The 27,968-nt window shown below is 45.4% G+C and overlaps 2 protein-coding genes across 3 annotated transcripts in view; one reads left to right on the forward strand and one right to left on the reverse strand.

Annotated features, from left to right (window-relative positions):
- Positions 1–8,815, forward strand: part of zgc:163098 (uncharacterized protein LOC100037380 homolog) — a 16,261-nt gene extending 7,446 nt beyond the window's left edge. The window contains exons 14-23 of one of the 2 annotated variants that reach the window (XM_042093730.1): positions 94–256; positions 2,168–2,247; positions 2,387–2,474; positions 2,621–2,749; positions 4,244–4,472; positions 4,704–4,809; positions 5,479–5,626; positions 6,262–6,372; positions 7,861–8,039; positions 8,193–8,815. In XM_042093730.1, coding sequence (XP_041949664.1) covers positions 94–256; positions 2,168–2,247; positions 2,387–2,474; positions 2,621–2,749; positions 4,244–4,472; positions 4,704–4,809; positions 5,479–5,626; positions 6,262–6,372; positions 7,861–8,039; positions 8,193–8,319 — 1,360 coding nt within the window. In that variant the 3' untranslated portion in view covers positions 8,320–8,815. The remainder of the gene's footprint in view (positions 1–93; positions 257–2,167; positions 2,248–2,386; positions 2,475–2,620; positions 2,750–4,243; positions 4,473–4,703; positions 4,810–5,478; positions 5,627–6,261; positions 6,373–7,860; positions 8,040–8,192) is intronic. The other variant, XM_042093731.1, reaches the window with a different exon arrangement.
- Positions 8,816–9,371: 556 nt separating this feature from the next.
- Positions 9,372–27,798, reverse strand: wdr44 (WD repeat domain 44). The gene is made up of 19 exons (XM_042093729.1): positions 27,178–27,798; positions 25,579–25,612; positions 24,581–24,658; positions 22,701–23,373; positions 21,383–21,516; positions 21,073–21,165; positions 20,760–20,896; positions 20,138–20,221; positions 19,297–19,555; positions 18,863–19,001; positions 16,274–16,338; positions 15,609–15,728; positions 14,752–14,874; positions 14,302–14,493; positions 12,452–12,553; positions 12,088–12,203; positions 11,710–11,837; positions 11,208–11,345; positions 9,372–10,215 (listed from the first exon to the last, which is right to left on the reverse strand). The coding sequence occupies exons 1-19, from the start codon at positions 27,252–27,254 to the stop codon at positions 10,127–10,129; spliced, it is 2,781 nt and encodes a 926-aa protein (XP_041949663.1). The 5' UTR covers positions 27,255–27,798; the 3' UTR covers positions 9,372–10,126.
- Positions 27,799–27,968: the final 170 nt, after the last annotated feature.

A 27,968-nucleotide genomic window follows, 5' to 3' on the forward strand; every position in this document is an offset into this window, starting at 1 on the left:
ATCCAGTCAGCTATGTAGCTATGAAAGCACCCACGCTGGCCTCGCAGATAAGTGGTCCTCCATGGGCTAATCACCTCCTCCGCGTCCCCACAGGCACCGGGAGCAGCTGGAGTCTCTGCTGCAGAGGATGACTCCACGGAGGGACGAGATAGGCGACGCCATGCTCTTCTGCCTGGAGAAAGCCGAGGCTGCCGAGGAGGTGGTGGCCTGCATCTCCGAGTCCCTGTCCTTAATCCAGACACCACCGCAGAAGAAGGTAGGTACACACACACACACACACACACACACACACACACTCAGACAGACACACACACACACATTTAGACAGACACACACACACACACTCAGACAGACTCACACACACACTCACACACACACACACTCACACTCAGACAGACACAGACACACAGAAAGGGCTTTCAGATATAACCTCCGGAGTATATGCGGAGGTTTGTCAAACGGAGGTCCTACCCTTCGGATCATTCAGATATGATGCTAACCTGCGGACATTATACAGACCTATGTGTGAACGACATACACGCACATTACAGAATCTCCGTGTGGTTGTCGAGTGAGGGGTGGGGGCTTGCAGAGTTTGCAAGAGCGAGATATGACGCAGAATATATGCGGCCGCTGTCACAGCTGCTGTTTTTGTTTACAAAATGTATGCATTATGTAGGCTAAAGAAGAAAAATCCATTGTGCGTAGGCTAATACTTGAAGTGGTCACGTAAGTGCGCATACTTGAAGCTGACCTACAGTATTTGTATGTGTGCTTCAAATACACATTTATCTGTTTTCAACGTTATGTAGCATAATCACTTGGCCCAAATCTTGGAGTGTTGGAGAGAGCATGCACAAACATGTAGGCTTCATTGTACCAGCCAATTCAGTAACTCAAGACTTCAAGGCCATCATATACAACATTTTTAAACAACAAACAAAATACTAACATAACAGTGAGGTGGTTCGTTTTTTCATAGTTTATTTTCCCAAAAGCATCCTCTCTCCATGTGTCTATTGCATTTATGTAAGGAGCTTGGAACAAAGTTGGGTTTTCTTCGTTTTCATTTTCTCTAGGCATATTTATTCTCAACAAATATCGGGTTCAGCAGTGAGGTCATGAAGAGGCTATCAATGAACAGAAAACCGACCGTGTTGGCTAACAATTTATTAAATAGTCTACTCCTGTTATTGTCGTCAACGACGTCGTTGTAGGCTACTGCCTTTTCAGCGCCTTCTGCTTATGATTTGGTCTTTTGAATTCCTTTGGCCTTGCCATGCGGTTGTAGGCTACCTCAACGTGTCTTGCCGTTCCCTTCATGTGTTCTATCACAACGCTGTCTGCCCTCATGGACAGTAGCTCTGTGATGTCTGCGTCTTTCCAGGTCGGAGATTTTCTGGACAGCACTATGCCACTCCATCATGACACTGGCATTTAAGTCAGATTTAAGTGCCCCTGCCACATGGACGCACGAAAGAAACGTCATCGACACACCCTTTCACTAGTTGTGAATTTTAACCGCATGTTCTACGCCTCGTTCAGACACAGCACATTTACATAATGTTCGGAGGAAATACTAGGAGGGGAGTAGTAGAACAACCGGCTAAGTTCTGACTTCCATATGACCGTTTATGTTGTTCAGATATACGGCCCAAACGTTTAACATCCGCAGAACCTCCGGTCTTACACGTATGTCTGAAAGCCCACATACATACACACACAGAACCAGACAGACAGACCGACGCAAATGCTCACACAAGCACACATACATGTAGCCAGTGCATGCACCACTGCAGGAAATAGTGCAGAGATATTAGTACAGGAAATAGTGCAGAGATATCAGTGCAGGAAATAGTGCAGAGATATTAGATATGAAGTCCATACTGGAGCTTCTGAATAAGGTGCAGAGACATGCACAGAAATGACACACATTCACATAAAGTGAACACACCATTGATGAAGCATACACCACTGTAAAAATAATGCACTGTGATCCACTCTCTTGCTTCCATATCATTTCATCACCCATGCAGATAGACAGAGTCTTGCATGCTCAGTGTTGGATTAAAGGATTCGTGTGTTAATTGAAGCTTTTGATATCGAATGTTATTTCCTGCTCAGCCAAGTGATATTTTAATAGCTGTCTTTCATTTTCTCTGAACAGGTTGCCAGATTGTATTTAGTCTCTGATATTCTTTACAACTCCTGTGCCAAAGTTGCCAATGCGTCATATTACAGAAAATAGTAAGTATTAAAATCAGTCTCATCACCAAAGCATGGAAGATGAATCAGATTCCTTAGGCATTGTGCAGTTTTTGATTGCTAATCCATCCGTTCTTCTGTTTTTCTTGTTTTTCCATTTCCTCTAAATTACCATCAAAAGCTTTGAGTCCAAATTGCCCCAGATATTTGGAGATATCAGTGAAGCCTACAGAAACATACGTGCCCGTCTGCAAGCTGAACAGTTCAAGGTGCGGCCTCATTCTTAATAAAGGCTCTGTTTTTTTTCCCCCTCTTGTTCTTAATGTTGAATCCCATATGCATTTTTGACTCTCTCTTCTGTCCTCCACCTTTCTTCTTTCTCTGTCTGTCTCATGGTTGGCCTCTCCCACAATAGCAAAAGATCATGGGTTGTTTCCGGGCGTGGGAGGACTGGGCCATCTACCCAGAGTCCTACCTCATCCAGCTGCAGAACATCTTCCTGGGCCTGGTCAAACCTGGAGAGGAGGTCATCGAACAGCCAGAGGTTAGCATTCAGAACACACACGTACACACACACACACACACGTACACACACACACACACGTACACACACACGTACACACACACGTACACACACACACACACACAAGATACATATTATGGTGGAGGAGGTCATAGAACAGCCAGAGATGAGCATGCAGAACACACACACACACACACACACACACACACACAGACTCACACAAAATACATATTATGGCAGAGCAGTGCCTGGCAAGTTGTTTAGTCTTTCTGTTAGAAGGTCTACAAATCTGTTGTCCATGTAGGGCCATTTTATGTAGAACACAAACCCACACACACATTAATTGCTATTGTGGTTTGCCTAAGCCCTTCATCACCTGAGTGTTTACTTCCGTCTGCTATATCAAATTGATTGTGTCAGTGTTTATTCTGTGACAAAGCAGACTGCACAAATGACCAAATGAACAGAGGTACATTTGATTTGATACTTGGGGATTTCTCCAATCTTCTGTTCACTCTTCTACCCACTTTTAATTTGTTTCTGTGAGTGATGTACCAGTGCTTAGTGTGAGCCAGAGTATTTGTAGTGAAGATTTGGTGTGTGTGTGTGTGTGTGTGTGTGTGTGTCCGTCCGTCCATTGTGGGGCAGGTGTTGTGCTGATGTAATGGACCTTAGATGCATTCAGCCATCTTTTGTATTCAGTGCTGTGTTTGTTTCAAATCAGTTTATCTTCTATATGAGCCTGGGGGAGAGCTGTGCACTTTGGATAATTGAGTTCTGGGTAATTGAAGTATCAGTGTGTAGATGGAGAATGGCTGGCTCTTTCACTTCAGCAAAAGTCTGGGTCTCCTGAAGGAATAACAACCAAACAGGCAAGCCGAGGTTTAAAAAGTGGGCCATTTCTGCTGTCTCATGAAGGGTACTGGATTTCTTCTAACATCTCTCAGGAAATAAATGTTGTGTGGAAAATTGAGTGTCTGGATACAATATCTGCAGTTTTGAAGCAGTGCATCCTGGGTAAGCTGGAGTCCAGGCAGTTGCTGTGACTGACTGGCTCTCTTCTCAGCAGTCTACTTCATCAGCGGTGATTTAGGGGGTTGAATTGTGCAAAATTGCGTCTTTGTTGGAGCCCAAGTCAAGCAGAAGGATTGTGTTGTGATGTGACTGCTGAATTTTCTCTCTTGATGGGGGGGGGATTGTGTGACTATGGCTGATTAAATGAACTGATTAAGACGTGGGAGTGCTGTGTGGAATGGTGTGGGAGGTTGTGAGTCGTTGACCTTTTGCTGAGACTGGAGTTTGGGAGTGTTTTGGTCATTAAGTTTCCATTAGAGACTCGGCCGGGAGTGGGATAGTCTCATAAACCTGGCTTGACTCCTGGCATAAAGCTGGAGCCATATTGTATTGTCATTTGGTTTCGGCACCGTTTGGTGTCAGTGGAAAGGACATGGAAGGGACATGTTGACATGCAAAAGTGTCTATCCACGGGGGGTAACTGAGTGTTTGATGGAACAGCAGGCCTCTGCTCTGGACCTGGATGGAGCTCCTCTGGACGGAGTGCCACTGGATGGAGTGCCCCTGGATGGGGCTCTCTTAGACGGGGCACCTTTGGACGGGACGCCGTTGGACGACCTGGACGGATCACCCATGGGGTGGGACCCTGCGTCGCTGGACGGTGTACCTGTGGATGACATTGATGGTGTCCCCCTGGGATCGTCTATAGATGACATTGATGGAATGCCACGTAAGTATATGCAACCCAAATTCCTAAAGGTGTGTTTTTGTTTGTGTATGTGTATTGATTACATTTTAGTAAAATTTCTAAATATCAATTATAGTGAACCATGTGTTAACCATTATGCCTGTCCTTGTCTCTTTGTGTGTGTGTGTGTGTGTGTGTGTGTGTGTGTGTGTGTGTGTGTGGCTGTTTATATGTTGAACGTTTGTGTGTATGTGTTTGCGCTCTCTGTTCCAGTGGATGAAGGCACAGAGCGAGGAGTCCCCCACGCCAGAGTGACTCTGTCAAAGTGGGAGCGAGTGGATGATGGAGAGCCTCTGAAGAGCACAGATGCAGACAGCAGGTAAGGGAGGGTCTCTCTCTCTCTCTCTCTCTCTCTCTCTCTCTCTCTCTCTCTCTCTCTCTCTCTCTCTCTCTCTCTCTCTCTTCTTCTCTCATTCCTTCTCTCATTCTCACTTTCACTCCTCCTCTCTCTTCTCTCCCTCTCTCTGTTCATCTTCCTCTAGCTCGTGGCTCTAATAAACTGCAGTGCTGGGTCCAGCTCCGGCCCCAGCTGTAAGCCATTATGACATGATGGATGAGCCCTGTGCTGGATGCAGGAGGAGTTAACCTTTAATCAAGTTCCCTTAACAGCTGTGAAACGAGAGGGAGACCTTTTACATCGCCCCGTTTATTCATCTCCTCATTTCCTCGCTCCTTTCTTAATTGCTTTCATATCTCTCTTTCTCTCTCTCCCTCCCCCCCTCTCTATCTCTATCTCTCTCTCTCTCTCTCTCTCTCTCTCTCTCTCTCTCTCTCTCCTCCCTCTCTCTCTATCTCTCTATCTCTCTATCTCTTCCCCCTCCCCCCTCTCTCTATCCCTCTCTCTCTATCCCCCCCCCTCTCTGTCTCTCTTTCTTCCTGGGGAGAAATATGTGATTTAAAACAATAATGGTTCAGAGAGCAACTGATGACTAAGTCTGATTTTCAGTCGTTTCTTTGTGTTTGTCTCCCTCCTCCCTCTCTGCACTAGAGATGGAAAGGACGGGGAAGGGGAGTCAGACGATGACAGCAGTGACAGCTCCTCCAGCCCGTCAAAGTTTGATGCGGCTGACTTCAAGAGCTCCGTCTCCAGCTTTGAGCTCTCCGAGAGCAAGAGGAGTAAACTGCGTGAACTGGAGGTTAGCAGCCAGCGTCTTCTATCGCTGTCTCACTAAACAACATATTCCTCACATCTCTGAAGCATCAGATTTGTATTTAGTGTTTTGGAGCTGTAGCTACATCAAGTATAAGTATAAGTATATATACTCTTTGATCCCGTAAGGGAAATTTGGTCTCTGCATTTATCCCAATCCGTGAATTAGTGAAACACTCGGCACACACTCAGCACACAGTGAGGTGAAGCACACACTAATCCCGGCGCAGTGAGCTGCCTGCAACAACAGCGGCGCTCAGGGAGCAGTGAGGGGTTAGGTGCCTTTCTCAAGGGCACTTCAGCCGTGCCTACTGGTCGGTGTTTGAACCGGCAACCCTCTGGTTACAAGTCCGAAGCGCTAACCAGTAGGCCACGGCTGCCCCTCACATCACACCATTTAGGTAGATTAATTCAGATCGACTTCTAGGTGCTAGATATACTCTGTATACTAGGACAACCAACAAGTAGATCGAAATTCTAATTACCATTCCATGTCAATGAAACCGATTTACTGTGTTTTGTTTTCGTTATGGTCACCACTGTCCAGATAATTGTGTTTGAAGCCAGGATGAGGTGTTCGCAGTAGAAGGATTTGGTTTGAGTATTCTCCCTCTCTTTCAGGTGAAGGTGATGAAGTTCCAAGATGAGCTGGAGTCGGGGAAGAAGAACCGCAAGTCGGGCATGAGCGTCCATGAGCAGGTCCAGCACTACAGGAACAAGCTGCTCCAGAAGGTCAGTGCTGAGGTCAGACACCTCAACCAGGCCTGCCGTTGGGGTTGACTGTTGGGGCAGAGCTGGTCTAACCTGACCCTAGCCAGATGAATGTCGTTCCGCTTAGCTCCGCCTAGCTTCACTCACATCCATCTGGGACCTCTTCCATTGAGAGTGATTTCTGCAACCGACTTTATGGTTCAGCCAATCAAGGTTGAGGGCGGGAGTTTCATAGATGTGACATAGCGTAGAAGCGACTGTGAGACTTTTATTAGCGTCACGGGTTGGCTTCGATGTGAGTGGTTGAAGTAGCACGTCAATAGATGACGGACAAGTGGCTAATTCAATCATATGCAAGCATTTTTTGATTAGGCCCAGCCTTCTGAAGCAACACTTCAATGCATCGGTTCCAGATGGATGAGTGGAGCTAGGCGGAGGGAAATTCATCTGGCTAGGGTCAGGTTAGAGCTGGTCTATCGAAGGAGCAAATAGTATGCCGGTTTTGGAATAGTATGCAGGGTTTCACCGGCTATCACCTCATGCTTACTGAGCTCACTCAAAGCAGTTGGCTCAGTGGGTGGTTGAAATACAGCCTGCTGTTACAGTTGGATAAAACCTATGCTATTTGCAATAAGGGCACTGCGATGAAAGTTTTCAGGATCATGAGAAAAGTTTTCATCACAAGGCTTGAGCACATGCTATTTAATGCTTAGCTTACTGGAATTTTAGACGTTCTAAATGGCTTGCAGATGTTCTTAATACTCAGCACACAAGCCAGCGGTTGTTCTAAATGCATAGCGCATGAGGGTTGTGGTCTCAAGACGTTCTAAATGCAAATGGACAGGACTTGTGGGCCTTCTCAAATCACTTCAGGTGTTTTACTGCACCTGTCTGAGATAATCAGAAAGTAATGAAGCCATTAGTAAAATCACGAGCAAGGAGACCTCAAACACACCGCGCTGTCTACTTTCCAGCAGCAGGACACCGAGCTTATAACTGGAGTGGAAAAAAGCAATCAATGGTTTTAATTTGCAGCAGTCATCTTGAAATGAGGTTGATTAATTCATACAGTGTAAAAATGTACCGCAGTGTGTTATCATTGCTTCTCGAAAGCAGTTCAGCTCTCCTAGAGAGGATCATTTTAGCTCTTTAATTAAAACTCTCATCTATCATGGCCATCTCTTCAAATCTGGAACTCCTGTGGGTTTGATTTAACGTTAGCTAAATTAGCTGGGTTAAGTCCGGCCTACTGGTTAGGCAGTGGTTCGGTTACAGCCCATACGTGCTTGAGGAGTGCAGTGCACTGGACTGGACCTGAGCCTGGGTTTTGGGGGAAGATCTGATAAGCAGACGTGACTGTGATGGATCTGGCCCTGATCAGGGATCAGATGCGATGACGGCAGACGCTGGGCAGCCTCCGGCTCGAAGTTCTTCCAGAGTCAGATGCTGTCTTGGATGGGGGTTTGTTAACATCCTGTCCTCGTTCTGTCGTTTCTGTTCTGTCCACAGGAGTTTGAAAAGGACGAGCAGGAGAAAAAAGAGAAGTCATCGCAGAAACCAAAGGAACGGTCCAAGAAGGAGGAGAAGAAGGAGCGAGCGGAGGACCGGAGCAGAACGAGGGAGAAGGAGAGGAGTAAACGGAGCGAAGACCGCGAGAGGGGAAGAGACTTGGATGACAGGAGAGAAAGGTACGTCTTCACCTTCTCCTGTCCTTCAAATGCTCGTGAGAGATGGCACATAGATTTCACGAGGTTTACCGTCCATTTCACATCTGCTTGTGTGGCTTCGAGTAGGTATGCTGATGTTTTTTTGCACTTTTCCTGTGGTTGTGCCTGTCTTAGGACAAAGTCCAGGTCTCCCAAGAGGTCGAAGCGTTCCCGCTCCCCGTCACCTGTCCGGAAGTCGCGGAGGTCGACGTCCCGCTCGCCGCACCGTTCTCACAAAAAGTCCAAGAAGAACAAACACTGAAATTTGACCCCCTGGACCTTGGCCCCTTAGCGGACACATAAGTTTCCTATAGAGGGCGGGGTGTGTGAGTGGGTTTTGGTGGTGGAGGAGGGCATCAAGGGACAGATCACTCTGCCAATCATCACTCCGACAGCCCTTCCCCAGCAGTACCACACGGTTGCCTCCAGTGTCCCACAGTGCTCCGGGAATGGACCGGTCCTCCCAGGCCTCTCTTCGGTTTTGATGATTTCCCACAGTGCATCACGGTTACCTGGCCCCAGCCCACCGCCTTCATGTCAGTGCTGCTCCAGCTCCTCTCCCACCCCACGGCTCATTTTTATAAGACACAGGTTCCCATGTTGACTGTACAGTTCTCTTTTTTGTGTTCTTTTATTTGTTTTTATTTGGAATGTAAAGTGCTATTATTATTTGTCTCTTAAGGTCTTTTGAATGAAAGTGGAAAATGTTGCAAGATTGTTCCCCCAATCTTTACATTAAATACAAAAAAGATCTTGGATAAGGGGTGTGTGTGTGTGTGTGTAAATTTGTAGAAAAACAGCTTTATCTGGCTTGTCAACTGAATTGGGATACCAGCTTTATCAGAGGCACAAAAAGGGAAGGGCTTGGACAAGATAAATGCCCATCTTTCTGGTGCTTGTTATTCTGTTTGTGTACTCTTATCTGCTAAAGTGTAATGAGTGTGTGTGTGTGTGTGTGTGTGTGACCCAGACAGAGGCTCTGGTGGTTCTTCTGTACGCTGCCATCCACACATTTCACCAGGTGAGGGAGCATATAGTCTCTCTCTAATAAGACCATTGACCTCAATCCTGTAGTTTGCTGTTGGGAGTCCCTGCCTGGCCTGATGCCGTGCTGCTAGAGGTTACACAATATCTCTTGAGACATCACCTTGATGAATAATGCACTGATCACATTATTATTGGTCCTGTGCTTAGCATTACACTAATGAAGCCTCCCTCGAAAATTATGATTTCATGCTTTATATTGCATTTCACCAAAGCTCAGCTCCACTAAGCATGATAAACCCATAATAGTTTATTAAATGAGTCATAAACTGTTAGAAAAGTGGTTCAATTTATTGTTCTTTTTTACAACACATAAAATAACACTGACAAATACACAAATAAGAATAGGTAACGGAAATGATCAGAGTTAGTCCTAAATTTGAAATGTACGATGACAACCGTTCCACTGAAAAGCCATCGCATGACTATTAATGAGGCAGACGGAAGAAGATTAAAAAAAGCAGCGAGAGCGAATAATCGTTTATGTGTGTCAGTTTACGTAGAGGACAAATCACCTCATTCACCACAATGCTGTAAGTGATTATTAATGTCTTACAGGGTTATCAATCATCCAGGAGAATGGGTTCATCTAACCAGGATCATTGTCTCATCCTACAGTATATGCTACTGTGAACTGTCATTTCACACTCACTCTCCTCAAGCAATAGATTTCTCCAAACTAAGAACACAGTTTCATGTTATACACAAACAGGAAAAGATAAGGATATCATGAAAGGCATGGCGTTGTGGCGTTTTGTTGAAATGTTTGACATGTTCCTCTGCATGTCCGTAATCCCGTAGTGTCAGGGTCCTTGTTCTCCGTGGAGGCGGAATGCTTTCTACGAATGTCACTTCCGTCCTCCCCAGAGCACTCTCTGGCTGGAGATTGGTGGTTAGAGGGGAACAGTGGACCGAACTCCCATCCAGTTTTGGGGGGAAAAACAACTGTTGACGTGTTCTTGGGGAGTTTGTCTCTTCGGGACAGTCAGTGGGAGAAGAGAGCGACTGTAAGGCATCAGGAGAGATCAGTACTTCTTGACGTTGATGAAGACTTTGATGGCGCCGGTGAAGTCTGCGGAGAGGAGTACTTCACTGTGGTCTGTTTTCAGAGCTCCTGAAGGAGACAGAGGACAAAAATAAAACAGAACAGTCACCGACTGGTAAGAGGTGCCAGAGTTTTCTCTGATGAGAAGAAAGTCTGCTGACAGCATTACTGTTGAAGCAAGGAAGCATGATTTTTCTCTCTGCAAGTCCCAATATCCAAAGCTTATGTATGTAGTCCAAGAAAGTCCAGGCTTCCATATAAGCCATGGCTCATATGGCGACAAAACAAATGGCTGATAACTTGTCTGATAAAATGGCTGATAACTTGTCAACTAGCAGTCAATAGTCGCTCTCTGTCTCTGTCTCTCTCTGTACACCGGCACAGCGGAGTAGCAGACTGGAGCTTTCAGTGCTATGGCCATGTGTTGCCAAGGGAACAGAGCCTCTGAGGAAGCTGCACGCTCCGTCAGTCACGGTAACTCAAGAAGTCTAGAGGAGAGGCAGAGCACACAACAAGTACATTGTCTCCTAAAGCCGCAATCTCCGTCTTTACACAAACTCATTCAATTCAACTCAACACTTCAGATAGTTTTATGCCTCAGTTATGCTTTATGTTGTTCGCAAAAATCCAATGTGTCATGTATGCTGAAGTTTGCAAGTGTGTTTTTTCTACTTTGAAACATTCCACGGATGAGAGACAAGGTGGCTGGGATTCAGTGCTCTTGCCACTAGGGCCCAAGTGCTGTACTTCAAAGGACTTCTTCTGTGGGTCAAGACCTCATCCCTTTGAGCTCCAGAAGACAAGCTATGCTCATGTCTTTGAGAGACAGACACTGAATTGTACCATTGTATAGCTACCCCTCCCAGCAGTAACTCTCCACTGAAAACTGAATTGTATCATTTCTGAGCAGAGACCTCAGTTCTGGGTCTTGGCCCTTGTAAAGAAGCTTTTGTTTACCTCCCTCTCCGATGCCTCAAGAACAGTGCTGGCATGAAAACTAGCAGCCTGGGTTTTTAGCTCGATTGTCAGCACGCTCAACCCCTGATGCGAGGTGTTCTTACCTGAGGGAATGGTCTCGGAGTCGGTAGAGTCATTGCTCTTGACCTCAGGGTCAGGCTTCTCAGCGCCCCCTGCTTCCTGAGGCACGATGAGCCCCGGGTGGGGTGCAAAGATGGCCGACGTCACCACGGCATTGTGGGCTACGGAACACAGTGAGCAGAGGTCAGGGCTCTCAACCACTACCAGAGCTAAAAATAGGCACCTATCAACATTTAACACACTGATGACCATCACATCAGCATTCCACAGGGGCCCTAACTGGCTACTACTGATTAACATGCCATTTTAAAGGAGTAATGTCTCCTTACAGTTGAGTATGTATGGGGTAACTGTTCTCAGCCTTTGCTACAGTGCCAGTAATTGTTTACTGTTTATAACATTTCACTATCATTTTAATTTATAATTATGTCTACACAGATTAATAGTTGGAGTAGATGGGCAATGGTGGGCAGCCAGACGTCAAACATTGGCCAACTCTGATGCCACTCCTGACCTAACTCTTACCTTTAATGCCTTCCCAGAAGTCATTGCGGTCACGCCTGACTGAGGTGAATTTGCTGAGGTCGTGGTACGTGCTCCAGATGTACACGTACTTATCCTCGGAGCCGCTCACGATGAAGGAGTAATCATGGCTGCAGGGACACATGAACGTACGTACAGTTCACCCATATGCACACACATTTACTGTAAACACACATTACTGTATATCTTTGCAATTTGATTCCGTTTACGTTTGTGACCTTTGCTCATGAATAAATCTTACAGTAACACTTCAAGTAAACTGAATTCTGTGACACTAATACTATATATCTAACATGTGTTACACCTGCAGTTATCCTATTTTTGGAGAAACCCAACTCAACACACTGCAGTGTGTCTCACCTGAAGCTGGCTTTGATCTGGCTGCTGCTGTTGACATAGCCCTTGTACTTCATAGACAGAGAGAGATCCCTCAAGTCATACAGGCGAATACGGGAGTCATTGGATGTCACCAGGATCTATGGAGGAGGAATTGTTTTAAATGAAAGATAATAGTACAATACTAATTAATATATGGCAGACTGTTCAAATAATATTCAAAATAGTTGTTGACAGTTGACAGTTCTCTGTATAAGAAATACTGGAGACACAGTGACTGGATGGCAATTACAAAAATCAATTATCAAAAATTCCCATTCAGCAGCAGCATTCACACGCAAACACACAGATGAGATATTGGGCAGTTGTTCTGGCATCACTGCTGTACCTTGTTCTCCCCCGGCAGAGGCTCGATGCCTGTGATCTTCCGGCCCACGCGGTTCCTGCCCCTGGTGGAGCGCACATGGATCTGGGTGTGGTACTTCAGCCGCTGGAACACACACACACACACACACACACACACACACACACACACACACACACACACACGTATTCATGTTTGACTCAAAATCCACAAAACAAGATATTCAGAATAAATCAATAGTAAAAATGTCGAACAGAGTCAAGTGATGAATGCAAAAAGACATTAGATGTAACATTCAAAGCAAACAATTACAAAAGGGTTTACGGTGTTTCTATTCAACTAGTACAGGGGTGGCTAATCAGTCCAGCATGAAGAGCCAAAAAAAAAAATTCCACCACTCAAAAGAGCCTACAGTTTTCGAAAAGAAAATGAACAGAAAGAAAACGAGTCTGCTTCTCTGACTGACGTTTAAATAGCCTACCTTTACCTTGTACTTGCGAAGGTCAGTGTCTTTTGGAAAACTCTGGAAATGTTCAGGTTTGAAGCTTTATGCATCAGTTAAGTCTGGCATACCAAGTACCAAACTAACATGTAAAACATGTTTTTTATGGCGTTGTGTAACTGTGGTTTTAAACATGTTTTGCTACAAATCCTTTTTGAATGTCATGTGTTCCTCGATTTGTGCTTAGCTAATATTTGCATGCATTTTGATGTATCTACCCCTGGAAAATCCGGAGTTCTCACAAGAGCACAATTTAAATTGTCTCTGCGAGACACTCTGGCAATGAGTAATGATGCACATTACTTTTGCCACTTGTATCGCTGGGAGCCAATCACATCGGTGTATCTGATATAGGCGGGCCAAAGGCGAGCTAAACAGATGACCGACAGATGAGTGTTATTGTGTCGAAGTCCGGAATTAGTCAGTAAACATTGGCCGTATAGTTTTATCCAATTGCGTGAAGTGAGATTTTCAAATACACGCTTGGTGCTGCCCCTCGAGTTGGGCCATTACATTATTTGTGGCCAGACCCTTAATCTTTCTTAAATCTTAAATCCAATGAAAAGTGAGAACATATTTGAGCAGCCGTGAGTCACACAAGAGGAGGCAAAAAGCCGCATGCGGCTCGCGACCTTTGAACTGGTACTTCTTGCTTTGTTTGTGTAATCTCTGCTCCAGGAATTTGAATAGGTTTGCAATAGAGACGTCCCCATGTGTATGAGCTCACAGAAGCACCGAGCCCTCTGACACAAGAGGCTACAGTTTCATGCTCCATCTGCTGAGCAGTACTTACACTTACTCCCGTAATTGCTCTCAAAATATAATCAATAATCAGTACACACACACACACACACACCTCATCTCTCATTATACATACACATGCATATGCATGCACGCACAGACACACACACACCTCTATGTACAACAACTCAATTAAAATCTAATCATGATGAACATTTCACTGCACGTAGAGAATGACTCCCCACAGTCCCTCCCTGTTGTTTGGTTGAGTGACTTCATTAGTGCTGTTGTACTACAATTCAGAGTCGTTCATACAGTGCAAATGGCACATTTCATCAAAGGCATCAAAACAATGGCGCTGAAGGGAGACTGGAGCCTGAACACAGGCAGACTGATCTGAGATCATCCCTCTGGCGCAGTCAAGGGCACAAAGACAGCATTGAGTGGCAATTTGGGTCTCCGCCAGTCAGTTTCACCCAAACAAAAGGCCAGGTGAGAGGGGTGGTTTTCATCACACTCCTGGGATCGTGAATAGATTTGGGATTTTTGATACAGAAACACACACACACACACACACACACACACACACACACACACACACACAGTCATCTAAACATACACACACACACACCTCTGTGTCATAGAAGATGCAGCGGCCATCATAGGTGCCGATGACAGCGTATTTGCCATTCTGGCAGAAGTTGGCTGCGGTGATGAGTCTGGTCTGGCCGTCCACCTCATTCCACAGAGCCACCTTCTTATCCGGAATATTCCACAGCCGCAGCTTACCGTCTAGAGAGCCACTCAGGAAGTATCGGTCATCCTGGAAAAAGGAGGACACAGAGGAACAGAGGAAGAGCGAGACAGCGAGAGGGGACGATTCAATTGTAATTCAACACACACAAAACACAGCCAAGTACAGTTGCATGAATACTCAGTCTGCAGTCCACTGAGAGACGTAAAATGAAAGAGACAAAAAGAAAGTGCACACACACACACACACACACACACACACACACACACACACACACACACACACACACACACACACACACAGTGAATAGTGAATGTTGACACTCACCCTGGGGTGAAATGCGATAGCTGTGACAAAGTCTATGTGCTGAAAGCAGCAGAGGCACTCCCGTCTGGATATGTGCCACAGACGCACTGTCTTATCCATGGACGACGACAGCAGGAAGTAGTTCTGTGTCAGAGGCAGAGACAGGAGACGGACTCTCAAGTGGGGCCCGGAGGGACGATACACACAGACAGGAGCTCTAGCTTTATGGCCGATAAGGACCAGCTCAGAGGCAGGCAGGGCATTTTCAGGAGATGGCCTTTTCAGCTGGGGCAGCAAGGGGCTTCTACCAGAAACAGCCTTCGGGGCTACATGTTCCCATTGTTGTGGCCTATAATGGTGTTCTGTCATGCCATGGCATGTCCACACACAAGCAGGGTTATTATTTCCCATCTGTTGGGTTGGTAAATCAGCTAGGATGCACCTGTGAGACACTGACATCATGACAGGAGGTGTTTGGACAGTGACAATCTCACCTGTGTAGTGTGCACCTAATATGCATTTGTCATCCCAGTGCCTCTATTCTCTTGTTGACAGTTATTCTCTATTTTCTTGTTGACAGTTTTTCCTCCTAACTTTTGTCTGTTTGTGTGTCACTCTACTCCCTCACTGTGGGGAGAACAACTCTGTATTAAACATATCTGCTGAATATAAATGCAACAAGCCTTTGTACTGTAAGAACCAACACCCAGTAAGTGATTTGATGAAGGAGAGATAGCATACGTGTTGACGTGAGATGCCTTCAAGCTGAGAGAGGGTGGAACGTAAACAAGTTGAGATGAATGTTCCAACCCGCCTTAGTGCCATAGTAACCTTATTTGTCAACACTCTGACGGGCCAACATAGAAGTCCTCACTGACCTTTGACCAAGACAGGTCCAGCAGGTCGGCTGTGTGTCCTTTGTATTTGCAGAACGGAACTTGCCGGAAGGGGGCGTTCCTGTCCTCCATGTCGGGGTCCTCTGAAACCCCACTGCCCATCTGTAAAACAACAGTGAAGATTCAGGAAGGTGTTCAACCAAGCAAACATTACATTACTGTATTCACACAGCTCTTCCTTCTTCTGCACTCAGTGTCCTATTGACCTTCACTCAATAATAATAATAATAAAAATAATAATAATATTTACCATTTCTGGCAACTTTATAGACCATTGAATAGAGAGAGATCCCCATGCATTGCTAATACCAGTGTAATTATGTACCATTGCTAGCACCATTGGTAGTCTTCATTCAGTAATGGCCAAGGGACAATGGCCAAAAGAAAAGAAGAAGCATTACTAGAACTAGACAGTGGAGTAGTGACAGTGCTGCAGACTTGATCTGAGGAAGGACAATAGTTTCTTTTCTTTTCTAGATTTGATTCTATTTTTTTTCTTTCCTGCTGCACGACCAAACCTGCCCCATAAACTCCACCTGACAGCAAACAAAGCACTTGAGCAAGTGCCCTCATGTTGAGGTGAGCCAGGCGTGCCCACACATAAAAGCTGGGACTTGTTTACGCTGGAGATTTCGGAAGAGACTTACTGCTCCCTCGGTGTCAGACTTGGAGGAACACAGACTCTCCTGGGACGGAGAAGGAGACACGCGACCTTGAGGGGGGGAGAGAGAGAAAGAGAGAGAGAGAGAAAGAAAAGATGGATGAAAGAATGGAAGGTGGCACCCAGCCAGAGATCAGGGGAGAGCACAGCCATTTGTTTGTGCACACAGTAGTCTCAGAGCTAGACCAAAGTCCTTTTAGGCAAGTCCCTCCACTCAGTGGCCATATTGCACTCATAGGGCATCCTATTCGGCAGAAATGCGCGTGCGCAAGGCTTCACGACACCAAACGTGCTTCAGCGGCGTTCACAACACATGATTGGCACGATGACTGCACAACAAAGCACATAATTGGCTCAATGTATACACATGTTGACGTTTTGGCAAGGAAGGGGTGGGATATGTGTAGACAACGGCCATATTGGCGTTACAAACTAACCCCATGCATTTCGATGGATGATTTTTTGAGTGCTGTGTCTCCTCATTAGAAAGTCTCTAGACACATTGGAATATGCCACCGGGTCCATATATCACAATGTATGTCTGGTATATTAGAATATGCATCTGAGCAAAATATTAGCGGGAGTGGAAGCGATCAGTGTATTTAGTAAATCTGAGATGATCTAAGCCAATAAAATACTTTGTGAAAGCAAAGCTCAACCATATAATGGCAAATCAAATTTTAAGACGGCAAAGGAAACTGGTCCTTTTTGTCAAACTGCAGTAATTTCAAGTGTATTAACCACATAGTGTATAAACTGCAAGACAGTGTTTTATGCTAATTAAAACAAAACATAAAAACATCTATGTATTAACCACAGAGCCCAATAGCCCAATGAATCCGAATCAGATCATGCTTTATTCATAAAGAAGAATGAAGAAAAGAAATGCATTGCCATGTATAGCCCCTGTGTATTAACCTCAAAGCTGAAGACATTTTGCAAAATTAATGCTTTGGTTAACAGGCGGGAAATTACATTAAGGACGGGTGTCAGCAAGACACAGGGTTCCCACTCTAAGTCAAATGTAAAATTCCATAACTTTTCCCTGACTTTCCCTGACAAAAAACTGAATTTCAAACACTCATAGTGAATGGTACAATATACTGACCAAAGATTTCAGAGCAGCCGCGTACTAGCGCATCACGTATACAACATGATAAAATTCCCTGACTTCCAATGTCTGGAATAGCCTGGCTAACGCCAAACCCCATCTCATTGAGATGGGGTGTGGGAACTAAACATTCATTTTCTCGTATTTGAAACGTGGTTTACGAATGCCCAGAGCCGTTTATTGGGCGCTACGAATGTCTATCAAATGCGTATCAAATGTACGTAGCTCATAACGGCTTCGGTGTGTCGTCATCGTCTTGCTGCCCTTCCTCCGTTTTGTGATTGGTTTCTTCATTGAGGTGAAAACGAAGTCCATAGAATCCAGGCTGCCTAGCAGCGTGAATAAAATCGTGCGCGGTAAGGCAGCATTGGAAAACCCAGGCTATGTGTGGAATAGACTTTATCAAAATTCCATGATATTCCAGATATTCCATGACCCGTGGGAAGACAGCTCAAATTGTTATTGTTGCCACTATAATAGTGTTTACATGTAATTTAGATGTGTTTGTACTCTGAAAGTCACTTCTTCAGCTATGAGACTACTCACACAAGAAGACGTACACAGGGTGTTTGCACTGGACACACTTGCAAGTGGTCCCCTGACACACTTCCCTTGCCAACATCGGTCAAGGGCAACAGGCATACGGGTAATGGCTTGGGTCAGTTCAGAGAGAGCACGTTCCACATGTTTGTGCATGAGGTGATGGCTTGGGTCAGTTCAGAGAGAGCACGTTCAGCATGTTTGTGCATGAGGTGACACAGTGGATATTTTAGCCAGATTACGAAGCCAGTGGAATGTGCAGAATTTATAGTCCAAAAAACTGTACCAGGAATGCATACACAAACATACATGTGAACACCCTCACACACATACACAAACGACCACACACACACACACACACTAATTACAATCAAACAAAGTATGAAAGACATGACGTCCTTTAGAAGTTTTTCCATTAGTTCCATCAGTAAAAGCAGTGCCATTCCTTAAAGCTCATGTAAGAGAGCTTGCTAAAGTGGCTTATGTTGAACACTGGAGAAGATAGTAATGCCATTAAGCTGTGGCTAAGACATACTTAAATCATTAAAACCACGGCTTCAGTGGCTTAATGCTAAAGCACATGCATGTCACTACACTTTGTCCTCATATAGTATCAATGTAATCCTAAATAAATCAGATACAGAAAATGTGTGTGTGCGTGTGTGTGTGTGTGTGTGACTGATATCAACGAGGTCTAATTAGACGATTCTTTATTCATTATGAGGCAGTGATGATTAATTAGTTAGACCTCTGGCACAGAGCTAGCAGTGTAGGTTACCATTTTGGTTGTCCACATACTGTGTGTGTGTGTGTGTGTGTGTGTGTGTGTGTGTGTGTGTGTGTGTGTGTGTGTGTGTGTGTGTGTGTGTGTATACACCTCATGCCTTAGTGCGAGTGTCTATTTGTGCGTCTGTTGGACATTACCCTCTGTGTTGTATTTGATCCTCATGTTGTTGAAGAAGTCAAAGGCGTTCTTGAGAACCCAGATCCTGACCATGTTGTCCTGCCCTGCAGTGGCCAGCAACCGGCCACAGTGGGAAAACTTCATCGTCCACACAGCTCCCTGTGGAGAAGAGAACGAGGCTTTTACTACTCTCCATCACACCCAGACACACACACACACACACACACACACACACACACACTCATATACATTTACTCACACGAGAACATGAACACAAAAGGCTCTTAAAGCTAGCACAATTGTGTTTCCTGACAGAAGAATGTACAAGGTAAATACACACACACACACACACACACACACAATAAATGTATACACTTAACAGCTACTCGACCAGTTCCTACATCCTTCCTTGTTTTGTCCCCCTCTCCATCCCCCCCCCCCCCCCCCCTCTCACCATGTGCTCTCCACTGAGGTCCTGGACCACTTTGATCTGGTCGAAGTCGAAGGGCCCCTTGAAGCTGTGCGCAGCCTTGAACTTGACAGGCCGCGTGTAGGGCATGCCCTCGTCATCGCTGGAGGACGGGTCATCCTGGTCCGTGTGGAAGACCTCGTCCCGCACGCTCTTCACCTTGTTCACCGCCTTCTCGCCGTACTCCTCGGCCAGGTGCTTCGCCCGCTTCACCGACTTGCCAAGGAACTTCTTCAGCTGCGTGCTGCAGGGTGTGTCACACACACACACACACACACACAAACACACACACACACACAAAATCAAATGCACGCACAGCAAGAAACACCAAAGGCAACACACTCATACGCTGACTAACACAATTACCTATACACAGGCCAATACTAATACTATTGTACACCTCCTCTTAGAACGCTCAAATTCAAAGACAATAATACCAAGCAGACCATTTCAAACAGTTTTTTAAAGTAACATCCTGAGATAAAAAAAAACATAGATGACATCTAATGTCAGGCAGCTGACTCAGAAAAACACAAGCAGAGCCAAGCCCTCTTTCCTTTCTCCCTCAACGAATAAGACCTGTCATTGTTGTCACAGATTTCACAGACACTCTTAGCCGGTGAGAGCTTACAGTAGCATGACTGCATGAATTTCATCCGTGATTGAGCTTAGACATGCGCATAGGACCTCCGTGTCTCCAAGACCTTCACTTAAATGACGGGGAATTGAGAAGGGACCAACAGAGGAGCAGTAGCGCGCGCGCACACACACACACACACACACACACACACACACACACACACACACAAGCCTTTGCAGCACTCACGTCTTCTGCTTCAACTTTCCTCCATCTGTGTCTGTGAGGGGGGCCGAGGACTTGTCATCATCGTCCGACTGCGCTGCGTCATTCCTGAGGGAAAACATGAGACTGACAGCTCAGGGCCCACAGCCGCGAGAGCCCAAGGTGTGTGTGTGTGTGTGTGTGTGTGTGTGTGTGTGTGTGTGTGTTTCTGTGAGCTGAGCCACATCAGACTGTGGAAAAGTGGATTAACTCAACCCAGTCTTTGCTCAAGCCCCGGAGAATTGGACTAGACTGAAACAGTGGCCATGAAAATCAAGACCCAGTTAAAAGGGTGATTCAGTAATTAAAGAGAGCTGATGAGAAATGGGAGTACACAGGTTTATGACATGGGTCTAGTACACACGCTTAAGACAGTGAACATAGTATTTGAGCTTTTAGGAACTGACTTTCATTGGTGAAAATATAACCAACTGACTTTATTAGAATTCTGGTAAACCATGGCTGTGATACAAAACAAAAATGCATAATTGTATTATTATCAGATGTAATGTACACAGCTGTGTGGTGTAAAAGGTTGCATCGTCTAGCATTATGGGTAATGTAGTCCAGTGGATAGTTCTGTGGATAGCTCCCATGATGCACTTACGTGATGTACTCTTTGGTCCTCCTCATGATGTGCAGGGTGAGGGGGTTGATACCAGTGGGCAGCTTCTCCTCAGCCTGGATCAGAGGAATCTCCTCACCGGTGTCCAGGTTCTTTATCATCACACTCGCCAGAATTTCCTGTCACAGACACACACCTTGTCAGAGAGCTTCAGTAGCCCATCAACAACCACATGCTTTAGTGCAAAAGCAGTTCTATCCTCAGCAGGAAAAGGAATGGGGAAAAAAACAGCTATCATGATGACCTTCCACACACACACACACACACACACACACACACACACACACACACACACCTCATCAGTGAGTTCTCGTCCCGAGTTGGAGCGCGGTCTTTGTGGTCCAGGTGTTTCACTACCACTGGCACAAGAGTCTTGCTCGCCATTCTCCTGAAAACACAAACACACACACACACACACATAAATTGATATTTCAAATCTTAAGTGGATGATTATCCCCCTTTGACCATAGTCATGCCATATGTCATCCCAACTCAATTACTTCAGGGTCACTGTATTCCTGGTGTGGACAGAACTGTTCCGTGTCATTATAAAGCATCTTAGCCCTTCCTGGTTGCATGATTGTCACTCACTCACACACACAAACCTGTGCGGTGACGAGTTTCTCCCCACTGGTGGCGCTAGCGAGGTCCAGGGAGTGCTGCAGCTCTTTGGTGAGGGAGCGTACCGTCGAGCTGGGAGACACCAGGCCACAGGGCTCTTCGTCCGGCTCTGCGGAAACTGACCAAGCAGAGAAAGCGCCGTTGAACTCAGCAGCCAATCACACGACAGATCACGCACATCAGAACCAGAGCTCTGATCAGAACACATCACACTCATCAGGACTCTTCATCCACATCATCCTCATGACTCTTCATCCACAAAACCTGTGCGTTCTTGTGAGAATAATGGGTTGAGATTCTACAGCCGTTGAACAACAGCAATCCATCATGATGCTAATTCCCACGGCATTGCGCTACCCAAATTTGGCTGAAGCCATCACAAATCAATAACAGTTCAGATCTTATTAGTGCAACACAAACTGGTGTTGACAAATGACACAGCAGTCCCTCCCTCCTGCCCAACTTCTCCAAGTCTGGCCCGCACTCACAGCCCATGTAGAGATTGCACTAATGATCTGCCCTCGTTCCCCACGTTTTTGTCTCCAAAATTGACGTGCCGCTCTAATTAGGAACACTCAGTCCCCTCATAAATGTCAGCACAATGCATAATTAATGACGTCGCCAAACAGCCAATAACGCTAATTAGGGAACATTATGTTCCGATATGTTTCGTGAAAAAGCTGTCGCCTCACTTCATTTGTGTGTGAGTAAGTGTGTGTGTGTGTGTGTGTGTGTAGGTGGGAGTGCGAGAATTGTGCCGGCATGTCGCTTAATTACCTGAGGTCCCCAACAGGTGAACATGTACCAGCCATAAATTTGCCTCAGCAATGAGAAATAATAGGTTCATTCGATTACAGAATTCTGGTATAATTCTGGTATTCTGGTGGGAGGATTTTTTGGACACCTTTAGGAGGCCAAGTCCACAATACCAAAGTGGACCGTCTAACTGGATAAATCTGATGCCAACTGGCTAATTTTCCTCATGGCTTTAGGATTTTTTCACAATACTAGGAGCTGAAACAAAACTGAACTGTGTTAAAGCATATTTCATGCTAGCTGTTTGCAGAAGCAGGAAAATCCCTGCTGGCCAAAGGGAAGAACAGGGTGTACTCAGCCAGCAAATCCAACAACTGGCTCAACCTTGCATACAGAGGGCTTGTTGTTTGACTCACGGCTTGCTTACATTTAGTAACCCTGACCAAAAGTGTGCAAGGGGCTTTTTCTTAGCCCGGTTTGTGACTCTCAGTGGGCCAGTGTGAGACTGGAGCATATGTGAGGACCGTCCGAACACTGTTGTCTTACCTGCTAACGCAGTGGGCCGCATGGACTCCTGGGACTTCTTACTGGGCAGGAGGGTGGGGCGCGAGGGTGGGGGCGGTCGAGGGGGCGGCGCTCCACTCGGAGGAGGCGGTCTGGACGGTGGTGCCTTCTTGGTGCTGGCCACGATGTCGGGCTCCACTGTGAACTGCCGGGGGGGTTTGGAGGGCCCTCCGGGATCCTGGTCCGTAGCCATGGTGTCTGTGAGGGGAACCTGTTCCAGGATGTCGGCCGGTCTGGGCTCCATCTCGGCGTCCCCGCCACACGAAAGCTCGGCCATGGCGGCCCGGCCACCGAGGGCACTGGTGATGTCCGGAGGGGGCGGCGTCGGGGCAGGGGCCTGCTCTTGAGTCGCCGATGCACCTGCGGACACGGACGCACCCAGAGCCTCCGCAACTGCCGGTGCAGCATCTTCCTGTGCGCTCACGTCCTGTTCTTGCTCCACCACCCTCGCCTCCTGTTCTGATTGGCCGCCTCCAGACGCTAGACCCATCCTTGAGAGGACTTCAGGCGTCTCATTGGACCCACTGGCTGCTGATGCTGCCTGCTCTTCGGCTCCTGACCTCTCCTCCGTCCTCCTCTCCCCCTGATCCCCTTGGAGCAGACCCTCATCCCCTCCGTTGTCCTTTTGGCTCTCCTCAATAATGCTGTCAATGATCTGCCAGAAGAGAAAGGGAGATAGACACCGAGACAAAGAGTGTAAGGTTTAAACAAATGTTAACAGAGATATGGGAGCCAAGTGTGGCTTTGTGTGTTATAAGTGTTATGTTTCTGCTGCGGTGTCATTAAGCCATGTAACTAGTGAGGTGAAACCAAATGCATTATGATGACCTGTCCTCCCCTGGGTATTTAAGTCCTTGCTTATTGACAGAGGGAGGTTGGAACGCAGGCCAACAGACACAATGAGAAACAAAAAGAACGAGTTGGGTTGGAAGCCATACGAAAAACACTCTGGATGAATAAAAACTGAGCGTGTGTGTGTGTGTGTGTGTGTGTGTGTGTGTGTACTAGGGCTCAGACTAAAGCAATAAGTTATGTTCAGACAGTTGTCTGTTTCCAGCTTCTCCTAACAGCAAGATGGACACAGAGATAAGGGAAACAGAGAGTAAAAAATTCTAAGGGGGGGGGGGGGCAATTTAACATGAAAATGTATCCTGTGTTGCCATGAGTTAAGGCAACCTTAAGTCAATATGACCTGCTATGCTTACTATGCGGAGCCTTGCAATAGTCCCAGACATGTGGACTTTGACTGCAAAGGTGAAGTTGACTAACTTTCTCATAGAGCAGACCCCCTCACTAACTACTTTCTAACTTCCTTGCTTGTCTCACTCTTGAGTCACTTAAAACTACTACAGCAATATATCTTCCCTGCTCGTTCTCCTAAATCCTAATGAAATAGTGAGTTGAATAGTATGAATTTGTAATGAACAGTATGCTTCTAAAGCTGACCTATACCTGACATTTCTGTGAAAGGAAAAGTAATTATAGGCATTGACAGCTCTGTTGCATCCTTAAGTACAGAGTAGGGGCAACATAAACACAGGGAGACCAAACAGACAGGACAATTCACGCTGAAAGGGAGACTTAAAATAGAGAGATGTGATGCCAACACAGAGACAGGAAACTGTCAGAATATGAAGACAGAAAATGAGGACACGGAGACAGAAATAGGGATTGGTTGTTGTGCATCTTCATACTGGTCTACAGCTAGATTTCCTGTTTGTATACGTGCAAATTCATTATTACCGTTTCAAATGAACTGCCTACTGACAGACATTCCACATGGTTATGCTTTCTCTTTTGTAGTAATGGCACTGACAGTAGCATGGCAGTTCATATAACACAGTATATTCCAAAACACCCACCTTTAAGGAGTCATCATTACGGGACTCTGGTATGGCTAATCCTACTGCCACTTCCTGGACTAGGTTTTCCTTAGCACCCTAGAACCAAACCCAAGCCACACACACACACACACACACACACACACACACGTTACTCAGTGCAAAACTCACGCAAATATCTAACAGTTCTGAAGCCCCTGTGAAGGCCTCAGCCAAAGCAAGCCTGTTAGAAAACATAATTTTGACAGAGTGTCTCAGGTTCATTAGTTTGAGTTTAGTGTACATAGCACTCATAACAGCATGACACCTGATAAGGTGTGCTAATGTTCTAATCTAGTTTATTTTGGTTGAAGCCTTGAAGGAGACTGAGGATTGACAGTAGAATATTGTGGAGTTGTGATCTAATAAAGATTTCAGGAGGAGTTATATAGAGTGAGAGAGTCTTGGTTTAGAACTTTGACCGACCGAGAAGCTGTGTCCTTCTTTCCCTTTTTCTCTCTTTTATAAAATACGCTGATCTGGCCATCTTTTTTTGCTGACAACATACACATATACAGGATACTCAACATAAAATGCAGAGGTGTATCATGAAACAGAAACATGACAAAAACATCAACATTTAAAACCGAGCCGCACATAAAGCAACAAAGCACACTGTGTCTATTAGCCAGAGGGGGAAAGTACAGGCTCTTCAAGGTGGTCAACTTTCACTCTGTCCTTGTTTCCTTCCTCCTCCTTCTTCTTCTTCTTCTCCCTGTTGCCTGCTTTGGGTCTGGCTGTCCCGCGTCAGACTAATAATTAAACTAAAAACCAACAGGGGCCTTGGCACTCAGACATACCGGCTGACTGCCCTTCATTTCTGACCCCAAGCTGTGTCACCTCTCGTGAACACACAGGGAGATGTTTTTTGCCCCAGGCAAGGATACACTCTTCACAGAGAAAACAATATCTTCTAACACCATAAATAGAGGGCACAGTGAGGTCAATGTGGTGCTTTGGGGAAGTGCTGTTGATCTTACCTGAGGAGTGGGAAGGACAAACTTTGCAGGTGAACTGTAAGACAAAAAACAAAACAATGACAGGGAATGTTACGGTATCTGAACAAATGACAAGGTGGGAATAAATAACATTTTAAACTATACACTTCACACCACTTAATTTCATTTAAAGCAAAGTTGTGGTCAACAGGCCTATGCTATGTGGTCAACAGGCCAACAGGCCTATGCTTGTGGCTCCCCTAAAACCCCCACACTGAGTAAACAGAAACAAAATATGGCAATGGATAACTAGTAAGCCAGCCCATGCATTTATTTCTATAGTATATGATCTTCGAGGATGTCTCCATTCCATCTTCATCTGCATACTCTCAGACAAAGGCAAGCATGTGTGCATGTTAGATAGAAACAACCGAAATATTAGGCTATAAGAAACAACCTAGATATTAGGCTGGGCCATCAGATCATTTTCACCCCCCGGGTTGTTTTTTTTTTTTTCCTTTTCCTCAAGATGCTGTAAGCCTAGGCTGTTGTCAAACTAAAGTGGTGGGTTTTTTTTTTTTTTGCTTGTGATTTCTGATGGGAAATCGTTACTTAACATGGGCTTCAGGTTTCCTGCTGGTGAAGAGCTGTCTATTGTATCTTTAGCAAAACCAAACAAATAAGACTGCAAAGTATCAAGGCTAATCTGTGACATCAAACCATATATAGCAAATTTCCATGCCATCACTAATTCTGTCTCTTCGTCTTTCATGCCATCTGTCTCCATTGTCTATGCCAAGAGCATGGCAACACGCTCCGCTTATGAGGATGTGGAGAAAGACACTTCGCTTGGCCAAATTCTCTTACTGTCACAGCTAAAATGAAGTGTGCACATTAGCAGGGAATATCTGACATCAAGGCAACTTAGTTATGCCCAAGGACCCAAACAGAGCTCCAAGCTCCAAAAGGATTATAGGTGGAAAACCCTTGAGGTAAGGTAAGGTATAGATGGAAAGGTGTGTGTGTGTGTGTGTGTGTGTGTGTGTGTGTGTGTGTGTGTGTGTACAACCGGAGAGAGAGAGAGATTTGTTTTCGCTTTCCATCCTGTTTTGACCTGACGGTATTGTGAAAACAAACACCCAAATACCAGATCATTTCAAGGCCAAGATTTCCACACAGGAATAGTAGAGTTAGTTAACAAATGGTCAGACTGTTCCAAAATATCCCCAAATAGTTGATAGGCCAACATCTAAGAGAGGGATTTTACCAGTGTCAGGAGTCTGCCTCTGCAACAGCAAATGTAGATAACATCTAAACATGTCAACAAAATGACAGTGGACTTCGAATGTCTGAGACTGGGGATAGACTAATTTTCAAGAAATTTTCAGTAAATCATTTAGCAAGATTAAGATCTTATTACAGCATAGCCTACGCCTTTTATGTAGGCTACTTCAAGACAATGTGACGTCAGAAATAATGCACAGGCAAATTAGCGGACCCTCCGAGGCAAAGCGTAACAACATGTAACCCAAGTGGATTTCTAGTTAGGGTATGGATACATTTGGTCACAATAACAACAATGAAACATCAACACCAAAACAATAGTTATCAAACGGAGAGGAACTTTTTGGGCATACTTACATATTTGGAGAGGGGGTAAAATGTACATCTTCCGCAGCATCATAGAATTCTTCTGTGTCACTTGTATCCGACGCCATTGAGTAACGTTATGGGTAGCTAGACTAGAAGGCTACATGCAAAAGGCCCTAACTCAATAATCGCTGCGATGGGAGTAAACGTCAGCTAGCTAGATTTGAGATTGAAAGAACACAATCATACGAAACTAGTCACGTTACACGGAGAGTGGAACATATACAGGTTCCGTGGCATACATCCCAAGAATCCTCGTTGCAAATTCAAGAATTACTGCCTGGGTAGACACCAATAAGAAATGGGAGAGGCCACTTTTAAGACAAGTCACCTGTGTACGGCTAGCTGGCTAGTTGGCTAGCTGTCGAAGCTAGATGTAGGTGGCCTAACGTTAGCTGACAGGTTGCAGATAGATTCCGAATATCCCGGACTGTTAAACAGAACCATTAAATATATCCTGTAACGCTGATTATAGTTATTAACGTCGTTCCCTGGACGAAAGCAATATCGTTAGACAAACCGCTCTATGCATGATGAGTGATTAAAAACAAGAGAAGGAAGCTGACTGCCAAGTGACTTTCTCGCGAACCTCGAAATCTCGGTTAAATCTCGCGTGATTCCACTTGACAGCTAGTTCCATATCAAATGACGGACAGATGGGCTTGTATGACGGATAGAGAGAAAAGGTCCACTCTTGAGTTGGCTCCATACATTTTCATGTTATTGCAAAAATAGCCGAAGAATATAATATTGTTGTTATGATGCCATAATGTCTATGCTTT

The sequence above is a fragment of the Alosa sapidissima genome, chromosome 5 (genome assembly GCF_018492685.1).
Source record: "Alosa sapidissima isolate fAloSap1 chromosome 5, fAloSap1.pri, whole genome shotgun sequence".
Lineage (NCBI taxonomy): Eukaryota > Metazoa > Chordata > Actinopteri > Clupeiformes > Clupeidae > Alosa > Alosa sapidissima.